The 25399-nt window shown below is 36.7% G+C and overlaps 1 protein-coding gene across 2 annotated transcripts in view; it reads left to right on the forward strand.

Annotated features, from left to right (window-relative positions):
• Positions 1-25399, forward strand: part of LOC125683438 (intermembrane lipid transfer protein VPS13B-like) — a 64848-nt gene that overhangs the window by 9355 nt on the left and 30094 nt on the right. For both annotated transcript variants that reach the window (XM_048924578.2, XM_056142734.1), the window contains exons 16-41: positions 96-310; positions 1349-1514; positions 2869-3048; positions 4372-4504; positions 5885-6624; positions 8507-8618; positions 8841-8958; positions 9048-9678; positions 9907-10044; positions 10526-10714; positions 11217-11369; positions 11495-11748; positions 11935-12088; positions 13084-13265; positions 13489-13682; positions 15120-15295; positions 15987-16123; positions 16358-16471; positions 16637-16738; positions 17044-17133; positions 17235-17312; positions 17583-17735; positions 18283-18546; positions 19077-19157; positions 23200-23375; positions 23952-24113. In XM_048924578.2, the coding sequence (XP_048780535.2) occupies positions 96-310; positions 1349-1514; positions 2869-3048; positions 4372-4504; positions 5885-6624; positions 8507-8618; positions 8841-8958; positions 9048-9678; positions 9907-10044; positions 10526-10714; positions 11217-11369; positions 11495-11748; positions 11935-12088; positions 13084-13265; positions 13489-13682; positions 15120-15295; positions 15987-16123; positions 16358-16471; positions 16637-16738; positions 17044-17133; positions 17235-17312; positions 17583-17735; positions 18283-18546; positions 19077-19157; positions 23200-23375; positions 23952-24113 (5092 nt within the window). The remainder of the gene's footprint in view (positions 1-95; positions 311-1348; positions 1515-2868; positions 3049-4371; positions 4505-5884; positions 6625-8506; positions 8619-8840; positions 8959-9047; positions 9679-9906; positions 10045-10525; positions 10715-11216; positions 11370-11494; positions 11749-11934; positions 12089-13083; positions 13266-13488; positions 13683-15119; positions 15296-15986; positions 16124-16357; positions 16472-16636; positions 16739-17043; positions 17134-17234; positions 17313-17582; positions 17736-18282; positions 18547-19076; positions 19158-23199; positions 23376-23951; positions 24114-25399) is intronic.

Below are 25399 nucleotides of genomic sequence, written 5' to 3' on the forward strand. Positions count from 1 at the left end.
GCTTAATTTGCTATCTGAGTATCTTCTCATGCATTCACCATTAAGTCATGTGATTTCCCAGCTGTTTGCAGTGTAATTGTTTTAAAATATCTCAGGGGAGAGATTACCATGGCAGATGAGTTTGGATGACTTCAGTGTTTACTCACTCCATGGATCAGATATTCATTCTGTGGTCAAGCCAGCATCGGTCAGCTGTACTGTTGCGGTCACCTCTAAGTACGATCCATCATCTTCTGACAATATCACGGCTCTTGGACTCTGTTTACACACAGACATGAGAGCGGTGACCGTGTCTTGTTCAAAACCTCAGGTATGGTTTAAATGATGCTTAACCATATTTAACACTAAGAACCAACTTATGTAGCAGATTGAATTTTTGTCCAGGAAGCAAACCTTCAGGGGATATGATTTGAAGATTTTTAGGTCACCTGAATCATTCAGGTGACCTATTGCTATCTGTTTTTGTCCGTCGTCATTCGTCGTGCGTTAACATTTGAACATTTTCAGCTTCTTCTCTGAAACCCCTGAACCAATTTCAACCAATTTTGGCATATAGCATCTGTGGGTGGAGGGAAACAAAAATTGTGAAATTCGTGGTCCCTGCCCCCCTGGGACCTGAGGGGTGGGGCAAAAACCATCAAAATGAGTGTAATTTTAAAAAATCTTCTTCTTTACTCCTGGACATCAAGAAGCCAAACTGTGGGCATAATTATAATGAGCGTTGAGCCCTCTACCAAAATTGTGAAATTCATGGTCCCTGGGGCAGGGGTTCTTGTGTTAGGGTGGGGCTCTATTGGTCATATAGTGAAAATGTAGAAATTCTTTGAAAATCTTCTTATATTGGTTTTATCTAAGGAGTAAATAACCCTTTTCTTTATGATGTCTCAGACCTAGGTTTTTTAAAAAGGATTATTGATTGAACATAAAAATGACACATGTACTTCATGACCACATAGCTATTCAATGTTTCTTCCATCCAAAAGTAAAATTCTTATATTTAAACACAAACCTAATTCAAACATTGGAAGGTTGTTACATGATACTCAGGTGACCTATAAGGCCCCTGGGCCTCTTGTTTATTGTTTTAAACTTGGAAATGAATGGATGAAATTGTTATTATTTACAGGAAATGACTTGTACGAGTCATTAGGACTCATTTTGATTCTTTGAAGAAAATTGAACAAAATGATCTTTCTTATCTGTTTAAAGTAATTCACAATTCTGTACCTTGGTAATCTAATTATCAAAAAAAGAAAGAGAAAGAGCTAGCTGTAAAAGATATAAGCTTGTTCTGTGATTTTGTCTGTTAGTTCTATATTAAAGAATTGATTCCTGGGTATACTATCAGGTTAAGCTATGTGCACGGCTGGCAGTGAGCTTGCTAGACATGGCTACAGAAGTCAGATCTCTGATGAAGGACCTGCTTCCCAAATCTGTAGAGAAAACCAAAAAGGTTGACACCCCAGAGAAACCAGCGGAGACAGAACCTGCGAGCAATAGGTCTATTGTGGAAGGTACAACTGCCTGATTGATGTTTGAACAAGTTGTGTAATTTTTAGCTCAACCGAGCTTTCAACTCATGTAAGCTTTTATGGTCACCTTTTGTCTGGCAATGCCGTCTGTTTGTCACCTTTAAACATTTTTTACTTTTTCTCCAGAACTACAGGGCTAATTTCAGTCAAACTTGCCACAAATCATGTCGGGGTAAAGAGGATTCCAGTTTTTTCAAATGAAGTGCCACACCCTTTTTGAAGTGTAAATGATTAAGAATTTGTGAAAATTTTGTGACATCTTTTAAAAAAAATTCTCTAGAACCACTGCAACAATTTCACTCAAACTTCACAAATCAAACTTGAGTAAAAAGGATTCAAGTTTGTTCAAATGAAGAAGCATGCTCCATCCAAAGGGTAGATAATCAATGAAAGGCAAAAATTAAAGCTTCCTGACATAAAGTAGAAATCAATGCACTAGAGGGTACGTTGGGGCCACAATAGGAGATCAAAGTTTTAAATGTGGATATATAGGAAAAATATTTAAAAATCTTTTCAAGAACAACCAGATCGTGTTTAGTCATATTAATAATGCAAGCATCTCCATATAGTGCTGATTCAAGTTTGTTCAAATAGTGACACCAAAAAGTAGGGTGGTTGGGGCCACAATAGGGGAATAGCAGGGCCACACATAATTCTATTGAATTATAAATGTTACCAAGTCGTGTGGATTAAAGTTTTTTTTATATTCTTCTGCGACTACGGGGTATTGATTTTGTTCTGTCTGTCTGTCCGAAACAATATCGTTGCTTATAACCTTTGAATGGTGAAGAGAGGGCTCTCATATTGTATATGTGCATTTCTTGTGACAAGACATTTTTTATGGCACCAAAGTTTTTAACCTCACGACCTTGGCCTTGGAGTTTGATCTACTTTTAAGAAAACCTAATCATTTCAATATTTCATGAACTATTTAAGGTATAACTTTTATATTTTAGGTATATATATTTCTTATGGCAAGACCCTTCATTTCTTACTGTGATCTTAAACCTGGTGACCTTGATCTTCTCCAGAACAGCAAGGTCATGTTAGTCATATTGGTATTGAGGCATCTCCATGTTGTGTGAATTCAAGTTCAGTTATGTCATGACACTTTTGGGACGAGATTAGGGCCACAATATGAGGTCAAAATTTTTCATGAGAATAGAGATTGAACAAAAATTACAATAGCTAAACAACAGCAGGGCCATGGTGACTTCCATGGGTGATGTGGCCCATAGGCCACTTGATCCACTATATCTTGCTGTTAAAGTAAGTCAGAGTGCACCAAATATCTACCATAGTTCCAAATCAAAGTGATTATTATTTATTTTCATAGATGTACTTTTAACTGAGACCGACACGTCCGGTGACAATAAATCAAGGGGAACAACTCCGAGTCAGGACTTGGAGTTTAATGGGTACAACAAAGACCGCGTCAGACTGTCGCTGTGGCTGCAGTGGACCCTGCCAAAACTCGAGCTTCGCTTCTACAAACTCGATAAAATCACAAGTCAAGGTGAGCATGAGAATTATATCAATGGACCCTATCAAAATTCGAGCTTCACTTCTACAAACTCGATAAAATCCCAAATCAAGGTGAGCATGAGAATTATATCAATGGACCCTATCAAAACTCAAGCTTCACTTCTACAAACTCGATAAAATCACAAGTCAAGGTGAGCATGAGAATTATATCAATGGACCCTATCAAAACTCGAGCTTCACTTCTACAAACTCGATAAAATCACAAGTCAAGGTGAGCATGAGAATTATATCAATGGACCCTATCAAAACTCGAGCTTCACTTCTACAAACTGGATAAAATCACAAGTCAAGGTGAGCATGAGAATTATATCAATGGACTCTATCAAAACTCGAGCTTCACTTCTACAAACTCGATAAAATCACAAGTCAAGGTGAGCATGAGAATTATATCAATGGACCTTATCAAAACTCGAGCTTCACTTCTACAAACTCGATAAAATCACAAGTCAAGGTGAGCATGAGAATTGTATCAATGGACTCTATCAAAACTCGAGCTTCACTTCTACAAACTCGATAAAATCACAAGTCAAGGTGAGCATGAGAATTATATCAATGGACCTTATCAAAACTCGAGCTTCACTTCTACAAACTCGATAAAATCACAAGTCAAGGTGAGCATGAGAATTATATCAATGGACCCTATCAAAACTCGAGCTTCACTTCTACAAACTCGATAAAAGCACATCAGTGCTTGAGAATGTATAACAGCAAAGAAATGGAGGCATTTCCAAATTTATATTGTTTCACATGAAGTTCTGGTTTCATGTCTGCATACGAATCCATGGAATTTCATACAAAATGGAAATCATTAATCTGCAGAATTTGACTACATGGATATAATAAGTCAGTAGTGTTGTGTTGTTTCATGTACAGTGAGTGCTCTTTCATGTGTAGTGTGCAGTCCCTTTCTTAATGTTGAGTGCCAGGAAACACCTTGTTTCAGTTCGTATTGCACACCATGAAAATGACAAATGCTGAAGTAGAGTAGAAGATACTTTTGAAAGAAAATGTTGAATACTTAGATTTAAGCAGGCAAAGCATGCAACATTTTCTTACCTAATTAATGAAATGAAAATAAGATAAAGCATTATCAGAAAGTTTTAACTAAGCCTTTTCATTGTCATATTACAAATGAGTTAATGTTGTAGATTTCTTACTGCAGTTCATTTTTTTATGGCTAAATGTGTATTTTGAATATTTTCATATATCTTGTACCTGTATAATGAATGTTAATGATAAATTCAGGAGAAAGGCTTTTCACTGCACTACATCATACTCCATTTTTTTCCAACAGAAAACAGAGTTGCTGTACTGATAGAGGATATTGCATTGTCTGTTGATGTTCAGGAAATATATGCCAAGGTCAAGGTTACATGTAACTCGGCCAATGTACACCACTTTGACAGAAAATTGCCTAAGAGTAAGAAGTAAGTGTTTGTAAAAACAATCAGAAATCAACGGGTGTAAATTTAATTCAAAAAGTGCATTACAGTTAGACCCTGTTACAGCAGACATGTTTATAATGAGTTCATGCTTATAGCAAAGTGATTTTCATTCCCTATAGTTTTAACACATATTATAAACTTATTATACCCCCCGCAACAAGTTGTGGGGGGGGTATACTGGAATCAGGTTGTCCGTCTGTCTGTCCGTCCGTCCGTCTGTCCGTCCGTCCGTCCGTCTGTAGACGCAATGGTTTCCGGACTCTAAAGCATTATCCTTTCCACCTACTGTCACCATATCATATATATGGACTACCCATGGGATGAAGATGTTCCCTATCGATTTTGGGGTCAAAAGGTCAAAGGTCAAGCGCACTGGACATCGAAGTAGCAAAATGGTTTCCGGGCTCTAAAGCGTTATCCTTTCCACCTACAGTCACCATATCATATATATGGACTACCCATGGAATGAAGATGTTCCCTATCGATTTTGGGGTCAAAAGGTCAAAGGTCAAGTGCACTGGACATCGAAGTAGCAATATGGTTTCCGGGCTCTAAAGCGTTATCCTTTCCACCTACAGTCACCATATCATACATATGGACTACCCATGGGATGAAGATGTTCCCTATCGATTTTGGGGTCAAAAGGTCAAAGGTCACGCGCACTGGACATCGAAGTAGCAATATGGTTTCCGGGCTCTAAAGCGTTATCCTTTCCACCTACAGTCACCATATCATACATATGGACTACCCATGAGATGAAGATGTTCCCTATCGATTTTGGGGTCAAAAGGTCAAAGGTCACGTGCACTGGACATCGAAGTAGCAATATGGTTTCCGGGCTCTAAAGCGTTATCCTTTCCACCTACAGTCACCATATCATACATATGGACTACCCATGGGATGAAGATGTTCCCTATCGATTTTGGGGTCAAAAGGTCAAAGGTCACGCGCACTGGACATCGAAGTAGCAATATGGTTCGGTTTGTCATGCCATTTGTTTTTTACACTCAGAAAAGAGGTAGTTTATACCTATTACCAACACCCTTTGGGAGATTGGGGTAAGCGGGGGGTATTCTTAGTGAGCATTGCTCACAGTACCTCTTGTTTAATATAACGAATTCATTTAAGATGAATCAAAATTGTTTGTCCTAGCACTTCACTATCAGATTAAGTGTGTTTTACTGTATTTGAAAAATGATTGGAAATGTATGATTTAATGTCACTTTTCATTGTTTGTGAACTTTCTATGTATGATTTAATGTCACTTTTCATTGTTTGTGAACTTTCTATGTATGATTTAATGTCACTTTTCATTGTTAGTGAACTTTCTATGTATGATTTAATGTCACTTTTCATTGTTAGTGAACTGTCTCACTGGGAAGAGGGACCATTCCTGGGAATCCTGATGAGTTGTAGAAAAGAGATTTCAGGCGATATTCAGATTTTATCCCATAAAAGTGGCTTCCATTCCCAGCATTCCGTGCCTCATAAACCTGGGGATGTAACGCATGGCTTTCTTAACTTCACTTTTACGCGTGCCTTGTGTAAGAACGTTGCCAAGAAGATGAGAAAACTGAATGCTGACCTGGCGGTGTTCGAGGAATTTGAGAACGACGTTGTTAGCTATGATCTCTACTTTCACAAGTACATTTCTGAGATGTGTCTAAACACAGAGCCCTGTGATTTTATTCTGTACATTCCAGCAGTTCATACTGTCCTAGACAGCTTTGAATCTCTTATATTCCCCAAAAAATCTTCCTCAGTACCAAAACCGGTACAGACACCAGCATTGCCAGCTCAGGAAAGTGACAGACTTCCATTACTGACCTCCAGTTCCCTCCCCTTGTTGTATGTTACCATCAGCAATTTACGGGTCTTCATTCCAAAGACACATTCCGAGAACCAGGAAGGTCATGACCTTGCCCTAATCATTCTATCAGAAATAGCAGTGAATCCACAAGTGGACAACCCACTGCCCAGGTATGCACTTGAACGGGAGATTTACCACAAGGCCATGCAGTTGAACCTGACACAGCAGCCGGGGTCGGCCATTGAGAATCGACAGTACCAGATTGACATCCAGGGTCTCTCAGTTTGTACAGGTAAAACAAACAGCTGAAAAATTGATCAGCAATGTGGGGAAACATGCACTCGATTTTAAGGTGGATCGATCCTCATGTGACTTATCAATAATAATGGTTAAAAGTGCAAAAACTGTATTAATTTCCATTCAATATAGTTAAATTTAAACAATAACCAAAGAAAATGTGTATGTTGCCACATTTTTAAAGATGTGAGACATAAAAAAAACGGAAGTATATATTAACATAAGAAAATCACACATTTTCGTTGTGCAGAATAATTAAAATAGATAAAAACTTGTTGAAATGACAAATTTTAAATGTCAACAGTTTAAAAAAAACTGCTAATTCATAAATATGTATAAATTATTTGTGGATATTAGGGAAATCATGCATAATAGACATGCTGTAGAAGAAATACCAGCATAGGAGTTATTGCCCTTGACAACATTTTTTTGATTTTAAAAAATTGATTATCTATAGAAAATATACACTTTTTCAATATCAATAGTTTACCAGATTTTTTATTTTATGCAGTGAATAAAATTTCTCAGAAGATATATTTCTATCATGTGCAAAGTTTAATTTGATAAAGATTTTTGTAAAACCTATGACATCACACAAGGATCGATTAACCTTAATTGGTTTTTTTATCAGCCTTATAGAACTATGTATTGTGTGCATTTGTGTATAGTATAAACCCTTCCCCCATATTTGGAGAGAAAAAAATTCATGAAAAAAATCTCAGTCCTATGTATTGTGTGCATCCAAAAAATGACAAAATGGATGTGCGATTTCTTAAATCAAGGTTGAAATACTTTACTGAATATTTCCTCATCTTTATTTGCATCAGAAAACAAATTTACAGTAATGATGATATTTGAAGTTTGTGATCAGTGTTTGAATATTTAAAATCAAATAAAAGTATTTCTTGTTTTGACATGCTAGTTACTGGTGTAACATACATGTACATGCATGTGTGAATGCCCTACATTTTTACAGTTACTGCCCTTGCACCAGAAGTTGGGGGGGGCACGTTTATTGATCTAAAGCTTCAGATGAAATAGTATCAACAAATAGGGTATAGTAAAGCTTACAGTACAAAAATCTTTATTATGTTGAGTTTTAACAGGTATCATATTTCTAATATCAAATAAAGTTTAGTTTCTTTAATCTTATGGAGAACACATTTTAAAATTAATGTACATTTTGTCAAATTGAAGGGATGGGGAAGGGGGTGTTAGTCGTATTTGATATTTATTTCTGATCAAGCTATGATACAATTGATACTTCGGATACCAGAAGATCAACAGATACCTGGAAATAAAAGCACAGTGATACCATGTGATAATATAAATATAATCAGGCATGTAGCATCGTTTTTTTTTTGGGGGGGGGGGGGGACAGCTGAAGAAGTTGACTTCACAATGGTCTGAAAATCCTTGACAAGCAAAAACAAACAAATATAAGAAAACCCAAAGTTCTAAAACATGCAGAAGGAGGGGAGCAAAGGTTTTTACAAGTTGTGAACAATCCATGTGTAAATCTTCATAAATACAGTCAAACCTTGTCATTGTGAATTCAATGGGACCAGAACAATTTCTAGATATCCCAGGATTTGAGATATTGAGGGTAAGATTCTTATAGAATAAGTGGTTAGGACTTCCGAATCACTTCAACATATCCCATGGTATTTGAGATTTTGGTGTTTGAGACACCGAAGTTCAGCTGTATAGAACGAATTCCAACAGAAATGAAAGTAGAATGTATTGCTTTATATTTACTGAATATAAAAAATGAATTTCATTTTGAATAAAGATACATGATGATACATGTATCAACTGCAACACTTTGCACCGGCATCCTTTCATGAAACGTTTTACAATGCTTACTTTTTTTTCAGGGAAATGGGGAGATTTTCTTCAGCAAACACATTCAGAGAGGCAGAAAGACTTGGTAAAGCCGAAGATTCAGATTCCTGCTCTAGAATGGAACACTGTTTTAAAACCTTTCAGGTAATGCTAAATCAAAGCATTACTAGTGTGTGCATCTGTTACAGTAATGAAATGAATAAAAAAAACATCGCAACATGCTGCAAAATGCAAAGTTTTATCATATGAAAAGCTGTAAATAAAAACCATAGCAGATATCATATTGATGGGTCATTAATGATTGATTGTATGTTGTTTCATGTCCCGTTTGAGAATTTTTCACTCATGTGGAGACGTCGTTTTTAGTCATGAACGTGAACCAATAAAATTGGTGCCCATGCTGTGTAGACTGGACATGAAGATTGTAGCAGCTCCAGCCATTGTGTATATATCTCAGAGAAAGGAAGTACAGCCTGTACCGAAGGTCAGTCAGAAAACTTCTGTAGTTCTTAGAATTAGTCAGTTTACATGTAAATCTTCAGTATTCATCATGTCATCATTTTGGCACTTTAGATTTTGGTGTGTGGACATTCCATCGAGATCAATGTTGCCAACAAGCTTGACATCTATGCAGGGACTAGTCAAATAAAGCTCCTAGAGCACCTGGCTCAGACTGCTGCATCCAGCTTTTCGGGAAAACGGACCAAACGAGAAAAACACTCCAGACAAAGTCCGACCGGAGCCCCAGTAAAATCTGAGGCATCTTTAGACAGCGGACTTGGCAGCGACATATCTTCAGTGAGATCGCCAGGGAGAGTGAGATCTGAAACTGTAACAGGGATTGGTCAGGGATCAGGAGCCAAATCTTACACACCTTTTGACCTGTTACTCACTGCGAATGTGGTGTCTTGTTCACTGTACAGAAATCAGGAGACAGAATCGGGGGTCATTCTGGAGGAGGACGTGGTCATTGTAGACAAAGCTGATGTGGCTGACATGGGAACAGACAACAGGGAGAATGTGAGAGAGAAGAAAGAAGAGGGTGGGGGAGATTCTTATAAAGAGGTCTCTGTCATACCGTTCTTACATTTGTATCTATGGCAACCTCATACAGTGCTTTCCTGTCACCATGACACCCAGAAGTTTGAAATTTCATGCTATGATGTTTCCTTAAAAGGGCCCCATAGAGATTCTTGTCCTACAGGTATGATATATCTCCAACACCAAATTCTTCTTGAAATTGAGACTGTACCTGTTTATAAACATGTGTGTATATTTATGTGCCCTGTACCTCTTTATATACATACATGTATATCTATGTGCCATGTACCTGTGTATATACATACATGTATATTTATATGCCCTGTATCTGTTTATATACATACATGTATATTTATGTGCCCTTTATCATTGTTTGCCTTTTTCGTGACAGATTTATCAAAGCAATTACCGGACTGGTCAACCTATGGTGTGAATTGGCTTGAGACCAGACCGGGAGAGCCGAATCCCAAGACAGGCATTCCCCCCAGTCTGTGTACGCTGTCTGTCACAGATTTCATCATCCAGCGAGGTAAGTGGTTTTCAACAGTAATCTGTGTGGCTTTTGACAGCAAATCTTTGTATTGTTCTCACAGCTACTCTTTGAATGGTTTCCGACAACTAATATTTGGCTATTATAATTATGCTCTTGTTTTAAAAATCAGAGAGCTTTGGGGGGGGGGGGGGGGGATCTATTTATCTCTCCAAAACGTTAACCTTAGTCATAACTTTTGAATGGTGACTGATATGGAATTCATATGTGCATTCCTTGTGACAAGACTTTTTTTGTAACCAAACTTTTTTACCTTGTGACCTTGCTCTTGGAATTTGAACAACTTTTAAGATAAGTTAACCTATGCAACATCTCATGAACTATTTAAGATAGTACTTTTTTATTTTGTGTATACATTCCATTATGATAAGTCTTTGTTGCCACCAGGTGCATTACCTGGTATTTTACAAACACATCTTGCTTTTGAGTAGTTTCTAACCACTTCTTTTTCATCTGACAGCAAAGATTGGTGTGAGGGTGGAGAGACCTGTGAAAGTAAACTTAAGTCTGGACAAAGTGGAACAAATTCAGAATTTTCTTGGTGACATCCTGGAGTCACAACCTAGTGATCAAAGTGCCACAAAGCCCATGACAGAGTCTTTATCAAGGGAGGCAACTGCAGCAAGTGCCACAACCAACGCAATACAGAGTGAGTCAGCTTCTTCTTATAACCTTCATTATCATTTCATGAATATTATCCTTTATTAGTGAACTTATTAACTTTGTACAGGTAAGGAGGTATTTGATACATGTCAGTAAAATTACAGTTCATCTCGGGAAATATGGATGCTGAAGAGGACAAAGACTTGGCAAACTTGTCACTGCCCTCTTTAGTATTTATGATACACTTGATGAAATCTACTATAAGTTACTGTAGATCACTTTTATTTTGCGAGACTTTATTTTCACATGGATACAGTGATGTATTTATTCATGAGACATAACTTTCGTGAATCATTATTCATTGCTTAAGCCTTCTATATTTAAGAGTTTCTTTGCAAGAACTAAATTTTCGCAAATGGCTTCTCTCGCAAAATTATATTTAGATAATGTTCTAGCAAATGAAATGTGATTTACAGTACCATCATTATTTTTCTCTAGAAATGATTATACACCGCAATTTTATTTCCAAGGGTCTATCTGTTTTACAGCAGTTTTGTCGAAGATTGGAAGTGTGGATGTTGTTTGCAATCAAATTGTTGTAGCCATGGAAACAGAATTTCAGGATGAGCATGCTCAGTTGACTAGCAGTATGGAGGAGATTCAGTTGGAGGTCAACCTGATTCATAATCAACAAAACACAGGTCAGAGGTCAAGGTTTCGTATGTTTGAGATAGAATTAGAATAAATGCCTGTATTTATGTCCATACTCACCAGCATGGCTTGTAAACATCTAAGAAAGTAAGTAACGTCCATCTCTACACTACAGACAAAACAGAAGGCCTGACTGCAGACCTTTTTTTCTGGGATTTGACGGTCAGTACAGGATACAGGAACAAGTCCCGCCCATTTGTTGGCCCGGTCAGTCTAGCTGCGGACACTGTGGTCAGGTTCTATGAAGACGACTGTATAACTCCACTGACCATTCCGAGAGTGGTCACTTCAGTTACTGTCGAACATATTCTCCTCTCTTTTGGACAGGAGCATGTCATGTGTGTACATGTGATTGAGAAAAGCCTCAAGGTAAGTTTTATAAAAAATGTTGTCATCCCAGCTTAAATACACTACGCGTGCTTTTGAAGTGTCAAATTCTACCATAGAAAATAAAATAAACAATTATGTATTATGTCTGTGTCATTCGATTGATGGTTTGTAGAAGTTTGTGCCTGCTAAGATCTCCTATCTGACATAATGTTGCTCTCTTTATAGAATTTTAGAAAACAGTTCAGGAAAGTCAACAAGAAACATACCAAATCACCGTCAGAGCAGGAGGAGGAGAGGATGGAAGAGCCAGTGTTAGGTGTGGAGGAATCCTCCAGGGACGATCTGAGAACAGGAAAATTTGAATATGTCATGGACTCCGGTCAGTTTCAGTGTCATTTTTAACACTGGTCAGTTTGTAGTTATACTGCTTTTTCCAAGTGATTTTATTAAATAATTACTGTTAGTTTTCTAATTACATGATTCACAAATTCATGATCCTTAGTGATCAGAGCCTCTGTGAATTACCTCACATGATTTGGCAGAAGGTGCTTTCTGTAGTACAGTTATAGGCTGTGTCTGTGTTTATGCAGGGAAAGCTTCTCTTTTACTGTCACAAGGTTCATTGACGGATGGAATCGTCGTATAATTATTGGATGCATTAATGGGATAGTAAAGGTCAATTTGATCAATTTTCTTCAAAGCATTAGAACGAGTCCCATTGACTCGTAAAAGTCATTTCCTGTAAATGATATCTATTTTGTTGATTTATCTACATTTATTTCCAAGGTTAAACAATTATAATCTTTAAATTACATCCCCGGAATTTTTGCTTCCTGGACAAAATCCTATTATCTATATAAGATGACCCCTAGTGTAACTTTTAATGAAACATGCAATCATTTCAAAGTTGAAAAATATCATTCATTCATCCTTTTCATAATAGGAAACATGTATTAGAAAGAAAGAATATGATTTGAGATGAGAAAGAGGTCACCAAAATGAGCTGTACTGTCTTTTTTAAGATGTGATGTTTTTGTTTGTAACAAGTATAGAATGTATGCATTCTCTTTGCACACAGAAAAGATGGTGTTGTGGTTTTTGATTTTGTGTTGGGTTTATTCAGTGTCAAGGTTGTCCTCTCTGTCTATAGAGAGGAGTACCTCCCTAACACTGACTTCATTTGACAAGATCTTGTATTAGAAGTTAAATCTTGGTGATTTTGGATGAGATCTTAAAAACTGAAGCCTTCCTCTCTGAATACAGGTTTAGCTTACAATTGTTTCCCTTACAAATGGCGGGTGATGTTCCCCGTGGTGAGAAAGATTGTGTTCTATAGAGAGGATTACCTGTAGATAAGAGTTATTTCCCTTACAGATGGCGGGGTGATGTTCCCCGCGGTGGGACAGATTGTGTTCTGTAATGAGGACCAGCGTGACGAGGGCAGTATGACCTGGAGTTACAGTCAGCCTAGAGTTGTCTCCCACATGTCCTTTACTCCGATACCATTCAACCTTCCTCAGAACTTTTCCAGTAAAGCTGAGGAGAAACAGATACTGGTATCCTCAATCTTATGATAAGTAAAATCTAGAGACAATGAAATTCACTCCACCACGGTTTGTTTAGCATCATTTGGTGAAAGAAGTTAAATTGGAAAAATATTTCTTTGGTGATAAGGTGTACACACACATCTCAATTGTCATTTCATACCTGAAGTACATGTAGTTAAATGATCTAGATTAGTTTAAAATGGAATCTTTGAAATCATTTTTTGTTCCTCAGGTGCCCTGTGCTTTACAGTATTATGACCTGGTCACCAGGCAGTATGTGACCTACATAGAGTTTGATTTGTCAGAGAATTTAGAGACGGTGTTGGAGCTTCCAGAGGTCAAAGGTCATCTTGTGGGGGATCTAGTTGTGGCTAAGATGTGGAGGGTGCTGGTTAAATACAATCAGATCTACTGTCCGGGACATGAGTAAGTGGAGGGACGCTCTTTATGTCACTTTTGGTAATTGGGAGGTACAATGATGTCATGCAGACAATATATTTACCTGTTTTGGGTTTAAAGGTGTAAATTTTATTCTCATATGCAATACAATAAACCATAGGATACTAGATATTGTGTGACATTAGTGTAAAATCATTGAACATTGTAAGTAAGCACTATGTCAGTCCTTGATTATAGATATAGATATATACTGTGTGACATTAGTGTAAGATCATTGAACATTGTAAGTAAGCACTAGGTCAGTCCTTTGTAAGTAAGCACTATGTCAGTCCTTTGTAAGTAAGCACTATGTCAGTCCTTTGTAAGTAAGCACTATGTCAGTCCTTGTTTATAGATATAGATATATACTGTGTGACATTAGTGTAAGATCATTGAACATTGTAAGTAAGCACTATGTCAGTCCTTTGTAAGTAAGCACTATGTCAGTCCTTTGTAAGTAAGCACTAGGTCAGTCCTTTGTAAGTAAGCACTATGTCAGTCCTTAGTAAGTAAGCACTATGTCAGTCCTTTGTAAGTAAGCACTATGTCAGTCCTTTGTAAGTAAGCACTATGTCAGTCCTTTGTAAGTAAGCACTATGTCAGTCCTTGTTTATAGATATAGATATATACTGTGTGACATTAGTGTAAGATCATTGAACATTGTAAGTAAGCACTATGTCAGTCCTTTGTAAGTAAGCACTAGGCCAGTCCTTTGTAAGTAAGCACTATGTCAGTCCTTTGTAAGTAAGCACTATGTCAGTCCTTGTTTATAGATATAGATATATACTGTGTGACATTAGTGTAAGATCATTGAACATTGTAAGTAAGCACTATGTCAGTCCTTTGTTAGTAAGCACTATGTCAGTCCTTTGTAAGTAAGCACTATGTCAGTCCTTTGTAAGTAAGCACTATGTCAGTCCTTTGTAAGTAAGCACTATGTCAGTCCTTTGTTAGTAAGCACTATGTCAGTCCTTTGTAAGTAAGCACTATGTCAGTCCTTGTTTATAGATATAGATATATACTGTGTGACATTAGTGTAAGATCATTGAACATTGTAAGTAAGCACTATGTCAGTCCTTTGTAAGTAAGCACTATGTCAGTCCTTTGTTAGTAAGCACTATGTCAGTCCTTTGTAAGTAAGCACTATGTCAGTCCTTTGTTAGTAAGCACTATGTCAGTCCTTTGTTAGTAAGCACTATGTCAGTCCTTTGTAAGTAAGCACTATGTCAGTCCTTTGTAAGTAAGCACTATGTCAGTCCTTTGTAAGTAAGCACTATGTCAGTCCTTTGTAAGTAAGCACTATGTCAGTCCTTTGTAAGTAAGCACTATGTCAGTCCTTGATTATAAATATAGATATCAGTGCAAAAAAACTTTCACTGAAGCATCATTTTTGAGAGTGGATGGAATGTTTGTCTTTGTTTACAGGCTGAGTGATGAGGACCTCCCCAACCGATGTTCTGTCCTCCTGCCGACCTCCCTCGCTGCTGCCGTGAAGATTGACTCGTGTTACCTTCCCTGTCTGATCCCGGTACTTCAAGGTCACATCAATGTCAGCCTGGTCAGGATACACTTGTATAATCACTTCAGGTGTCTCGGTAAAGGTAAGCTGTTATATATACCTGTATAATTACTTCAGGTGTCTCAGTAAAGGTAAGCTGTTATATACACCTGTATAACCACTTCAGGTGTCTCAGTGAAGGTAAACTGTTATATACACCTGTATAACCACTTCAGGTGTTTCAGCAAAGGTAAGCTGTTATATACACCTGTATAACCACTTCAGGTGTCTCGGTAAAGGTAAGCTGTTATATATACCTGTATAATTACTTCAGGTGTCTCAGTAAAGGTAAGCTGTTATATACACCTGTATAACCACTTCAGGTGTCTCAGTAAAGGTAAGCTGTTATATACACCTGTATAACCACTTCAGGTGTTTCGGCAAAGGTAAGCTGTTATATACACCTGTATAACCACTTCAGGTGTCTCGGTAAAGGTAAGCTGTTATATATACCTGTATAATTACTTCAGGTGTCTCAGTAAAGGTAAGCTGTAATGTTCATGTCAATGTAATTCCTGAGCACATACCTGTACTGCTGATAGAGGAATACTATGCATAAAAGTTATATTCAGAATTTACATATTTATTTTAAAAGTTAAAAATCATTCATCAGGTCAGGAAATGTTCATTCTGTGTTATTTTGTCATGTCAAGGTTAATCAAAGACCAAGGGCAGTTTACTGTTATTCAAGAATTGACATTGTACATTGTATATGCAAATTCCACTTTTATCAGGCGTCCCTAGCAAGTTACGACCCTTTGCATTTGATGGCAATCTTCCGGAGGACCAGATGTTTGCAGCCCTGTACCTCAGGAACTCCACCCTGCAGATCAGGCACATGGTGGGAGACTTCTGCAGGACTAGCATCCAGGTACATTGACAGAAGACCTCATTAAAGTTAATAGAACTATTACAGATCATAATGGTCAAAGGAAAAAGAGGCAGATGCACTCTGTTAGTCTGGAATGTTTTAATGCTTCTCAAATTTGCAGCTTTCAACAAAAAAACTAAGCTCAATAGACAAAATATGTGCAAAAATAACTGTTCTGGATTCATTTTTGAACAGTTTCTTGTGTGATCAAATCACAATCACAATTTGTTTTAGATAAGTGGGTCCCCGAACGTACAGGTAACGGACTATGGCAATCTCACTGAGCACGACGCTCTCAAACCATTTGTATTCTACGGGGATATTTGCTTACGTCCTGGAATTAAGAAGGTAGGGTTAGATTGATCAAGTACAAAATGAAAGTGAACTACATAAGTACAAAAAATGTCAAATTGAAAGTAGAGTACAAAATGAAAGTGAACTACATGAGTACAAAAAATGTCAAAATGAAAGTAGAGTAGGTGTCTTTACAACAATCATATCTTCTTTTTCCAGATGCAACAGCTGGACTGTAATCTGACTGTAGATCCAGTGTTTATCAGGTTTGGTAAAGGAGTGATACACACTCTGAACTGTTCAATGCAGGCGTGGTCCCAGGTAGGATTCTCCATAAGTCTCGTATAATCATTAGGGCCCCGTCTTATGTGCCCAATAGTACTCACTCTGTCTGTCCATCCATCTATTCATCTGTCAGCACTTAATTGCATGAGATAACTTCAGGTTGCTTAGGAAGATTTTCACAAATTTTGTACATAATACAATGTACTTGGTTAAGGCAGAGGAAGACCTTTTCATTTTGAGATTTATTGTGGGGCCTTTTCTGATATGTCCATGTTTTTTATTTGGAAGTTTATGTAAGTCATACATTGAAGTAGACATTAATGTCATTCTGTAATATTTAGATGTATGGTGTTACCAAGGAGACAGATCAAGTGATACTGAATCACTACATTATTTGTAATGACACATCTCAGCCAATCAGATTTGGTCAGGTAGGTCATGTGATACTGTAGAATCTGCCAGAATGAAGAAGAAATCTAGAAATCTGAATGCATGATTTAAAACGCTTGATTCCGTATCACCATTTTTATAGGTTGGAACCGATGAGAACATTTGCTTGGGATCCAGGGAGATGCACTGCTATAGCTGGAGAAGTCAAAAGGCCAGGCAGGTAAGGGTCAAAGTTCATCACATGTCACATGAGCAATTCATATCCCTCTTTGTGGAGATACTTAAGTTTGAAAATACATGAGAGCGTGAACTGCAACACTTTACATCAGCATATGTTGTGAAGCGCGTTAATTTTTATACTTCATATCTGGCAGAATATTCCGTACATTGTTCACATTCATGAAGAAATGGTTATCCTTTGAATTGGTAACAATATCAAAGGCAAAATTGGAAATATAAATATCTATATATGTACTATTTGGTATTTTAGGAGCTCCATCTTTGTGTGGATGGTAAAGTATGGAAGTGGTCCGAGCCCTTTGATATTAATGCTGTGGGCAGTATAGTGCGGGTCATGAAGTCGTTTAATCAGCAGCAGTCACTTATCATCACAGTCAAACAGATATCTAATGTCCAAAAACAGGTAAATTACAATATATCTAATGTCCAAAAACAGGTAAATTACAAGTATATCATTCTAATGTCCAAAAACAGGTAAATTACAAGTATATCTAATGTCCAAAAACAGAGGAATTACTGTATGTGATCCCCAGAAGCAGGTGAATTACAGGTATCTGATCCCCAGAAACAGTTGAATTAAACTGCAAGAAAAACAGTAGTGGTAGTCATGGTGAAGGATGTGTATGTGATTGACAGTGTGTTAGGTTTTCACACGTGAGTAGACATGGTCGTGAGATTCTTTCTTTGACAGATTTTATCAATACAATGTATCTAGGTGTCATAGCCAGAAACTGAGATAAGGTCAAGTTGGATTTCAATTGCAGATTTTACTGAATCTTTTTGGTCATCAACTAAGATGATCTCAACTTTGATTTAAGTATAAAAAGTGAAATTGAGATCAAAGTTGAGCTTATTTGAGATAAGTAAATCAGATCCAGGTGTTTAAACTGTAGCAGTTTTCAAAATATATTGTTTTGTTGAGAACAGGAAAAATATGATTGACTTTACAGGTGACAATCCATGGTCAGCTGATGATCACCAGTCGGATGTCGGTGCCTTTAAATGTTCGGATCTTCTACTCCACGTCACAAGCCGAGATGAACCAGACAACAGTCATGCTTCACCAGACAGACACTGGCCCCTCCCACATACTGGAACCAGAGCACATCAAGTACATTAAAATACGTGCTCACCGAGGTCCAGTGGATGATTACGATTGGTCAAGCGAAGTTTATGTGTCCGCTGGGAAACTGACAGACAACAGGACAATCCAGGTAGGTGTTCAGATGTGTGGAAAGATTTCTAAGTCATGATTAAATAAAAATGAATTATTATCCTGTCAGGACGAAAGTCCGGAGAGCTATTGTCATGACCCTGGTGTTAGCGGCAGCATCACACTTCACAGCAAAACTTTAATCTGGGCTATATCTTTTGAACCAAGGGGGCTAAGGCTTTAATATTTCACAGATAGATTCCTCAGCCAGGCCTTTCATTTGGTACCAAGGCGTTTTGACCTCTTGACTGGGACTTTGACCTACTTTTCAAAAATTTGATCCTTAACTAGGTGATGGGTTAAGTAGAGTCACACTTCCCAGCAAGCTACATTGGCTTCTGACATCTTGTGGTTTACTGAGTGCAGTTTTCCCTTAGCTTGTAATAACTTTTTATTTATTTGTAAATATTCAAAACTTGAAATGATATTTGAAGATTCTTTATATGGATCTAAGAAAAGAAAACAATATTATTAGATTGATAACAGAGGAAAGTCTCATTAAAGTTTACTGTCGGATAAATTGCATTTTAGATAACGATGCCGGATAACAGCAAGATACACATCTGGTGCCACGTGATCTGTCAGCATGTCAGGAGCTCATCTCGCCTCACAGTAAGCCAGTTCTCCTTCAGATTTTCAGATCATGTTGAAAATTCACTTGTAACGGAAAATGGAAAGAGAATATTTGCAAAGAAGGGAGCAATTTGTTGATATGTGCATGCTGTGATTTAACATCCTCTCTAATGATTAACTCCCTTGGTCTATATGATTGTCTCCCTTTATGCTAGCTTCAGAAGTATTACACATCTACAAGGAGAATGGTGAGTGTACACTGGGAATCTGAATATTTTCACAATTTGTGGATTTGATTGTAATACTCTGGTAGAATCTGTGAAACAGCTTTCTTCTCTAAGTATTCCTCTGTCATCTGTGCACAATTTACTGTAACACTAACACACACACACCAGTACCACGTGTTTCAATAACTGAAATTTTGCTTATATATAATATACATTGATGTTTATTACAGAGTGGTTTTTTTATAGAACAAACTTGCTCAAAATTTATAGTTCCTGTTGACAGCCTTAAAGTACAGTGATATTACTAATGACATATATTTGATGTACTATATTGTAACGAAAACCGAGGGTATGGGGTAGTTACATAATCATGGGCCGCTGTTTATCTTTTAATAAATTGTCATGGTAGAAATTGTTACTTTGGTTGAACACAATTTATGACGAACGATGACCAATTGAAGGTCCACTTTGAAATAATATCTTCACTTGATAGTCATATGTATAAGAATAATATTCTATAAAGTTTATAACATTTATTGCGACGATCCTTTGGTCAAATTGTATATACACATACAATGGTAACTCGTTTGGTTGGTACAACGTTATTTAGTTAAGTATACAGTGACGAACCAATCCAGGACATTCCTATTACTAAAAGACTTGTAAATTACTATAAAAACGTTATGTCACTCTAATAAATATGTGGTTACATGTAACCTAAACTTGGTACTATTTGTTACCTACCACTATCTTATTTTCGACGTGTACCGAGTCTCTCTCTGTAGTTGACTGATCTTCTCTCTCCAAACAGCTGTCTTTTATTTACATCGGTTGTTGTGATGACGTAGTAACGTTTCAAACTGATAACGTCATACGTTTATCTAAGTTAGCGCGTTAAATTTGTAAATATTACTTAATAACGTTGTACCAATATAAACATAATAAACATAACATATTTTATAACAATATGTGAATCAAAACAATCAAGTTCAATAAAATCAATTGTAATTCGTTTCTCGTTCATATTTTGCTTATAAATGACTTTAGAAGTAGTTTTAAACATCGGGTTCAGGGTTCATAATATTCTATCATAAGCAGTTAGTCTGAATGAAAATCACAACATTGTAACAAACGATATGGATTTAATTGGATAATTCTAAAGTTGCATCTACTATCAGGTCAGTTTAATGTTGTATAGGTATAAAGTAGTGTATTGAATGAGTGAAGTCCTGAACCGTAACAATATTTTAATGTAAACTATATATTTTCAAACAGGTATGATATTGCAAAGAATATTCGCATTCCTTTAATGCATCATGTACAATTGTCTACTGTATACTTATTCTCACCACAGATATCATCATACACATACATGTACATGTACAGGTGACTTTCGATAACTCGAAGTTCAAGGGACCTTGATAAAACTTTGAGATGTCGAGAGTTCAAAATATCGAAATTCGGAAATTGCAGGTCTGTCGGTATGGTTCAGATTTTACTTTAACCAGAAATGTTTACCAACAAGATCATATGATATCGTTTTGACAAGTTTTCCTTCATATTCGTCAGGTACTTTGATATCAAAATAAAAAACCTTATTTTGCATTAATAAAAACATTTCAAAGTTTATGTATTTATTTGTTCTTTAATCATGCTTAGATAGGCATGCAAAAACAAGTTCCGATGATGCTTTACTATCGCAAATTAAACAGAGAACAATGTTATGTCGCTTTACCCAAAGCAAAAATTCTAACGAATGAGTAAAACGATGTTTTAGAGTAACTTTACACAAAGAACAAACTTGAAATATTTAACAGTCTGAAGATCTCTAAATTATGTACAGTCAACTCTCGATAAACCGCCACCTTTTGTTCTTATGAAATTATGGCATTATAACGAATTTTGCGATGAATTGAATTACTGCCATCTTGAAGAAATAGAGTTACCGTTCTTTTATATGTAAGAGTTATCTTTCCTCTATTTACAATACTTATGTAAGTGAGCGATCCTTTGCTGCTAAGATGTCGCCCACTGTCCTTCTTTTTATATAGCCTTTTCCCATAAAACAGAAAAACGATTTGCAATATCCTGATGGGTACATTTTTGATGATGTCCTTGGTACGTAATGATTTGCTTTTTCTCATCGAAATTTAACAGGACCCTTTTTCGTGGCGAAGCCATAGCTAAATTGAAATGTGTTTCTTTGATGTATAAACAACTTGACTACAGTTCATCTCGAGTATTGTTCTTGTTTATTCAATACAACAATTACTGGGATCCTTCTGTCCAGGTATACGCTGGAGATTGATAATGACCAATTTACTGCTTCACTGACCACGTGCACCCATGGCGGTTTATCAAGATAATTAACACGTTGAAATGGACTTTTGTAATGAAAACACTGTGGCAAATGGCGATAGCGAATTTGGCGTTTTAACGAGAGTTTTAAGTAACAGGAAAAATGTTCCTAGAAAAATGCGGCGTTATAACGAAAATGGCGGTGAATTGAGTGGCGATAATTCGAGAGTTACCTGTACATGTATAAAACTTACTTTCTTGTTGTCAAGTCAAAACAATTGTAGATTTTATTTGTAGTCAGATTATATATAATTTTAATCATCAAGACACAAAACCCCAGTGCATTGTGTAAACTGACCAATTAGCCAATTATATACTCAAGTGTGACACCTCCACTAAGAAGCACCAGTGATGTTTCAACTATGTAAACACCTAATTACCCCTCCAGCATTCAACAAAATCCAGGTAAGGCCCAAGCTGAAATTATTACATGCTTGGGTAACGATGGGTATATGCTACCACCACTTCGAGAGATGGAGAGTGAAAAACAATGAAATGTGTTTTACGGGACCCAAGTTCACTTCGAGAGATCAAACGTTCGAGAGATTGATAGTAAATTTGCTTTGTTATATAGAGAGAAAAATTGGGACCATGATTTCACTTCGAGAGACTAAGAACTTTGAGAGATCGAAGTTCGAGCCATCGAGAGTCACCTGTATATAAAGATATTAGACGTTCTATAATTAGCTGATGTGCCATACCCAATGTTCCTTATATGAAAACTTATGATATATAACCTGTGTCATAAAAAGATAAAGATATGAATGACTGTACCCATACTGGCCATAAAAAGGGCATAAATTTTGCATCGGCTAAACAAGAGTGCATGTACTTACCCCAAAATATGAAACTACACAGACTGCAAAGGTGGACGATGAAATTTTTCAAAGTGATGTGAGAAAATGAGCAATTTCATCATTAATTTTTGCTTTGAGAAAGGGCGAGCACATGCATTGAGCAACACCAAATTGATATATGTTATAGATATATTGAAATATTTAATCTACATGTACATAAATATCTACATGTACATAAATATCTACATGTACATAAATATCTTTTTGCTCGGTGATTGTGCTCTGATAATTTTAATTGAAAATCGACCATGCAAGGACCTTTTTTCGTCAATTTTTGTTAAATTATGGTGTAATCGACTGATTGATTTCATGATCAGTGATAGTGAATATTTTGCTGAGAAATGTGCTGATTTTTGCTCATTTTGTCTTTAACTTTTAAAAACTACTTTTTGACATTTCTACCTTGATCATAATACAGTAGTACTCATACTTCTTCTTGGAAAATTTTATGAGGGATAATTTATCTTTGTTATAGGTCAGCTTCTGTTGCAAATTCAAGATTGTAACTTTAAGTATATTGTACCCCAAACTTATCAAGTGTTGGTTCTTCATTCAGTCTCCATAATGTCAAAATTATTTCAGAAGTTTATTGTGTATCATCAAAGTTAGATGACTTAAATTTAAATCTTGATTTTGAAGGTATTGTTGTGTCCACTGTATGTGATTCGATCCCAGTTACCACGGCAACTGATTGTTCACATGGAGACCCCCAGTCTGAAACAATCACGAGAGGTCATCGTTCCTGGTAAAGGGAGAGAACTTCAGCTGGAATGTCTGGGAGCTGCCCACAGCCATAACCTCACTTTCCAGCTCAGGTACTAATTGGGAAGCTGTAATCTTACCTGTTCATTGTACAGGTAACAGTTTCTAATGGTTTAATAACCCGTATTGATTTTCAGATGAAAGACTACCATGTTTTCTTGTGGATTTCAGTTTTTGGGTCAGTGGTATATATTTGTTTACTTCTTGTAGATTTCAGTTTTGGGGTCAGTGGTTTACTTCTTGTGGATTTCAGTTTTGGGGTCAGTGGTTTACTTCTTGTGGATTTCAGTTTTGGGGTCAGTGGTTTACTTCTTGTGGATTTCAGTTTTGGGGTCAGTGGTTTACTTCTTGTGGATTTCAGTTTTGGGGTCAGTGGTTTACTTCTTGTGGATTTCAGTTTTGGTCAGGGGCATATATGATTTCTTTTTGTGGGTTTCAGTTTTTGGGTCAGGGGTAAATATGTTTGGTTTTTTTTTACAAACATTTATAAGACTTGGGAATCAAAATCTGATGATGTTTCTTAGTTTTTCATATTTAAACAAGGCAGTAAGCAACAGTATGGGGAGGGAAGTTGTGTTTGAGGTGACTTTTAGTCCATCATCACTGATACAATATTTTATCTTTTGTAGTCAAGAGTTGGAGAAGTCTAGTTCTGCAGTGACCTTGACCACAGGCTTGATCAATAAAGTCACAAGGTCATCACCGTCACCTATAGATGTGGAGAGCTTGACTCAGACTTGGAAGAAGGAAAGTGGAAACCAGTGGCCGTACTGCTCTTCAGACAACGCAAAGTAAGTCAGTAATGTGGGTGTGATCAGACTGCAACCAAAATTTTGACTTTGTGAAACTTCATTCAAAACAGTTTGAATCAATATTGAAGAATATTGTGACAATGTAAATTAAACACTACTGGGACTATGCTATTCCGTATAAGTGGTATTTTTAGCAAGACACAAATTTAGTGATTTTTCTATAAATTATGGGTATACAGTAAAATATCTGTATCTCGAATATGGTTTATCTCGAATACCCCGCTTGAGTCGAAGTCGACTGCCGGTCCCGGCCGTTTTCCCTATATAAATGATTAAAAAAACTTCTGATATTTCGAACACGGTAATCTCGAATACTCCGCTTATGTCGAAGTATTTTCAAGGTCCCATACCCTAAATTCACCTGGTTTATCTCGAAGTGCAGTCAATTTTCCGCTCTGCTTACTATACCCGGCGTCGTTAAGTCACACTTTCACACGCACGGCTACACCAATTATAATTAATGACCGCTAATCCACGCTCGCCTTTTCCGAGTAGACCCAGGTCGCAATAAATGGTTCATCAGCTTGATTGATTAGTGAAGCCTTCCAACAGTACGGCTAAAGTTCACCGTCAATTATGACCTAACACACCCGATTCCAGGTATGGTGTTTGGAATGATACACGCTCTATCATTAACATGTAGGTTAGATAAACGCACAGAATCGTCGAAGTACGCTGGAAGGTAAAGCTCGTAATAACGATAATGCATTTAATAATACACTCTTCATCAATAAAACTAGTACAGAGAAAACACGTAAATTTATTCAATAAACACTTAAAAGTTGGTGTGTTTTTTTCAAATCCGTCTGTTTTGTTTTTTACGTCATTACAACGCAATAACTACATTCCAGTCGAGCCTGGACATCAGTAAACTTAAAGTAAGCATAGAGGCACGATCATCTTAATTTTGAAACACATTGTGAATTCAATTGGATGTTTATATATATTAGAAAAAAACGAAATGTTTGTCTTTGAAATTCAACAATATTAATTTATCAACTTGTATTAAACTATAAGAAACGGCAACGGGGTTTTTGCTTATAATGCAAATCCCATACTATGCATCAAATATCCTCCTTCAAAAAATATCCAAGATCGATTTTGGATATCTCGAACCCCCGGATATCTCGAAGTTTTTTCGAGGTCCCTCGGACTTCGAGATAGAGATATTTTACTGTATATATTTAGCGAGAGCTAATTTTAGCGACTTTATAATTCCAAGAAAGATAGCTTTTACCTCCAATATAGAATAAATATTTGCAATA

This window comes from Ostrea edulis, chromosome 6 (assembly GCF_947568905.1).
Source record: "Ostrea edulis chromosome 6, xbOstEdul1.1, whole genome shotgun sequence".
Taxonomy (NCBI): Eukaryota; Metazoa; Mollusca; class Bivalvia; order Ostreida; family Ostreidae; genus Ostrea; species Ostrea edulis.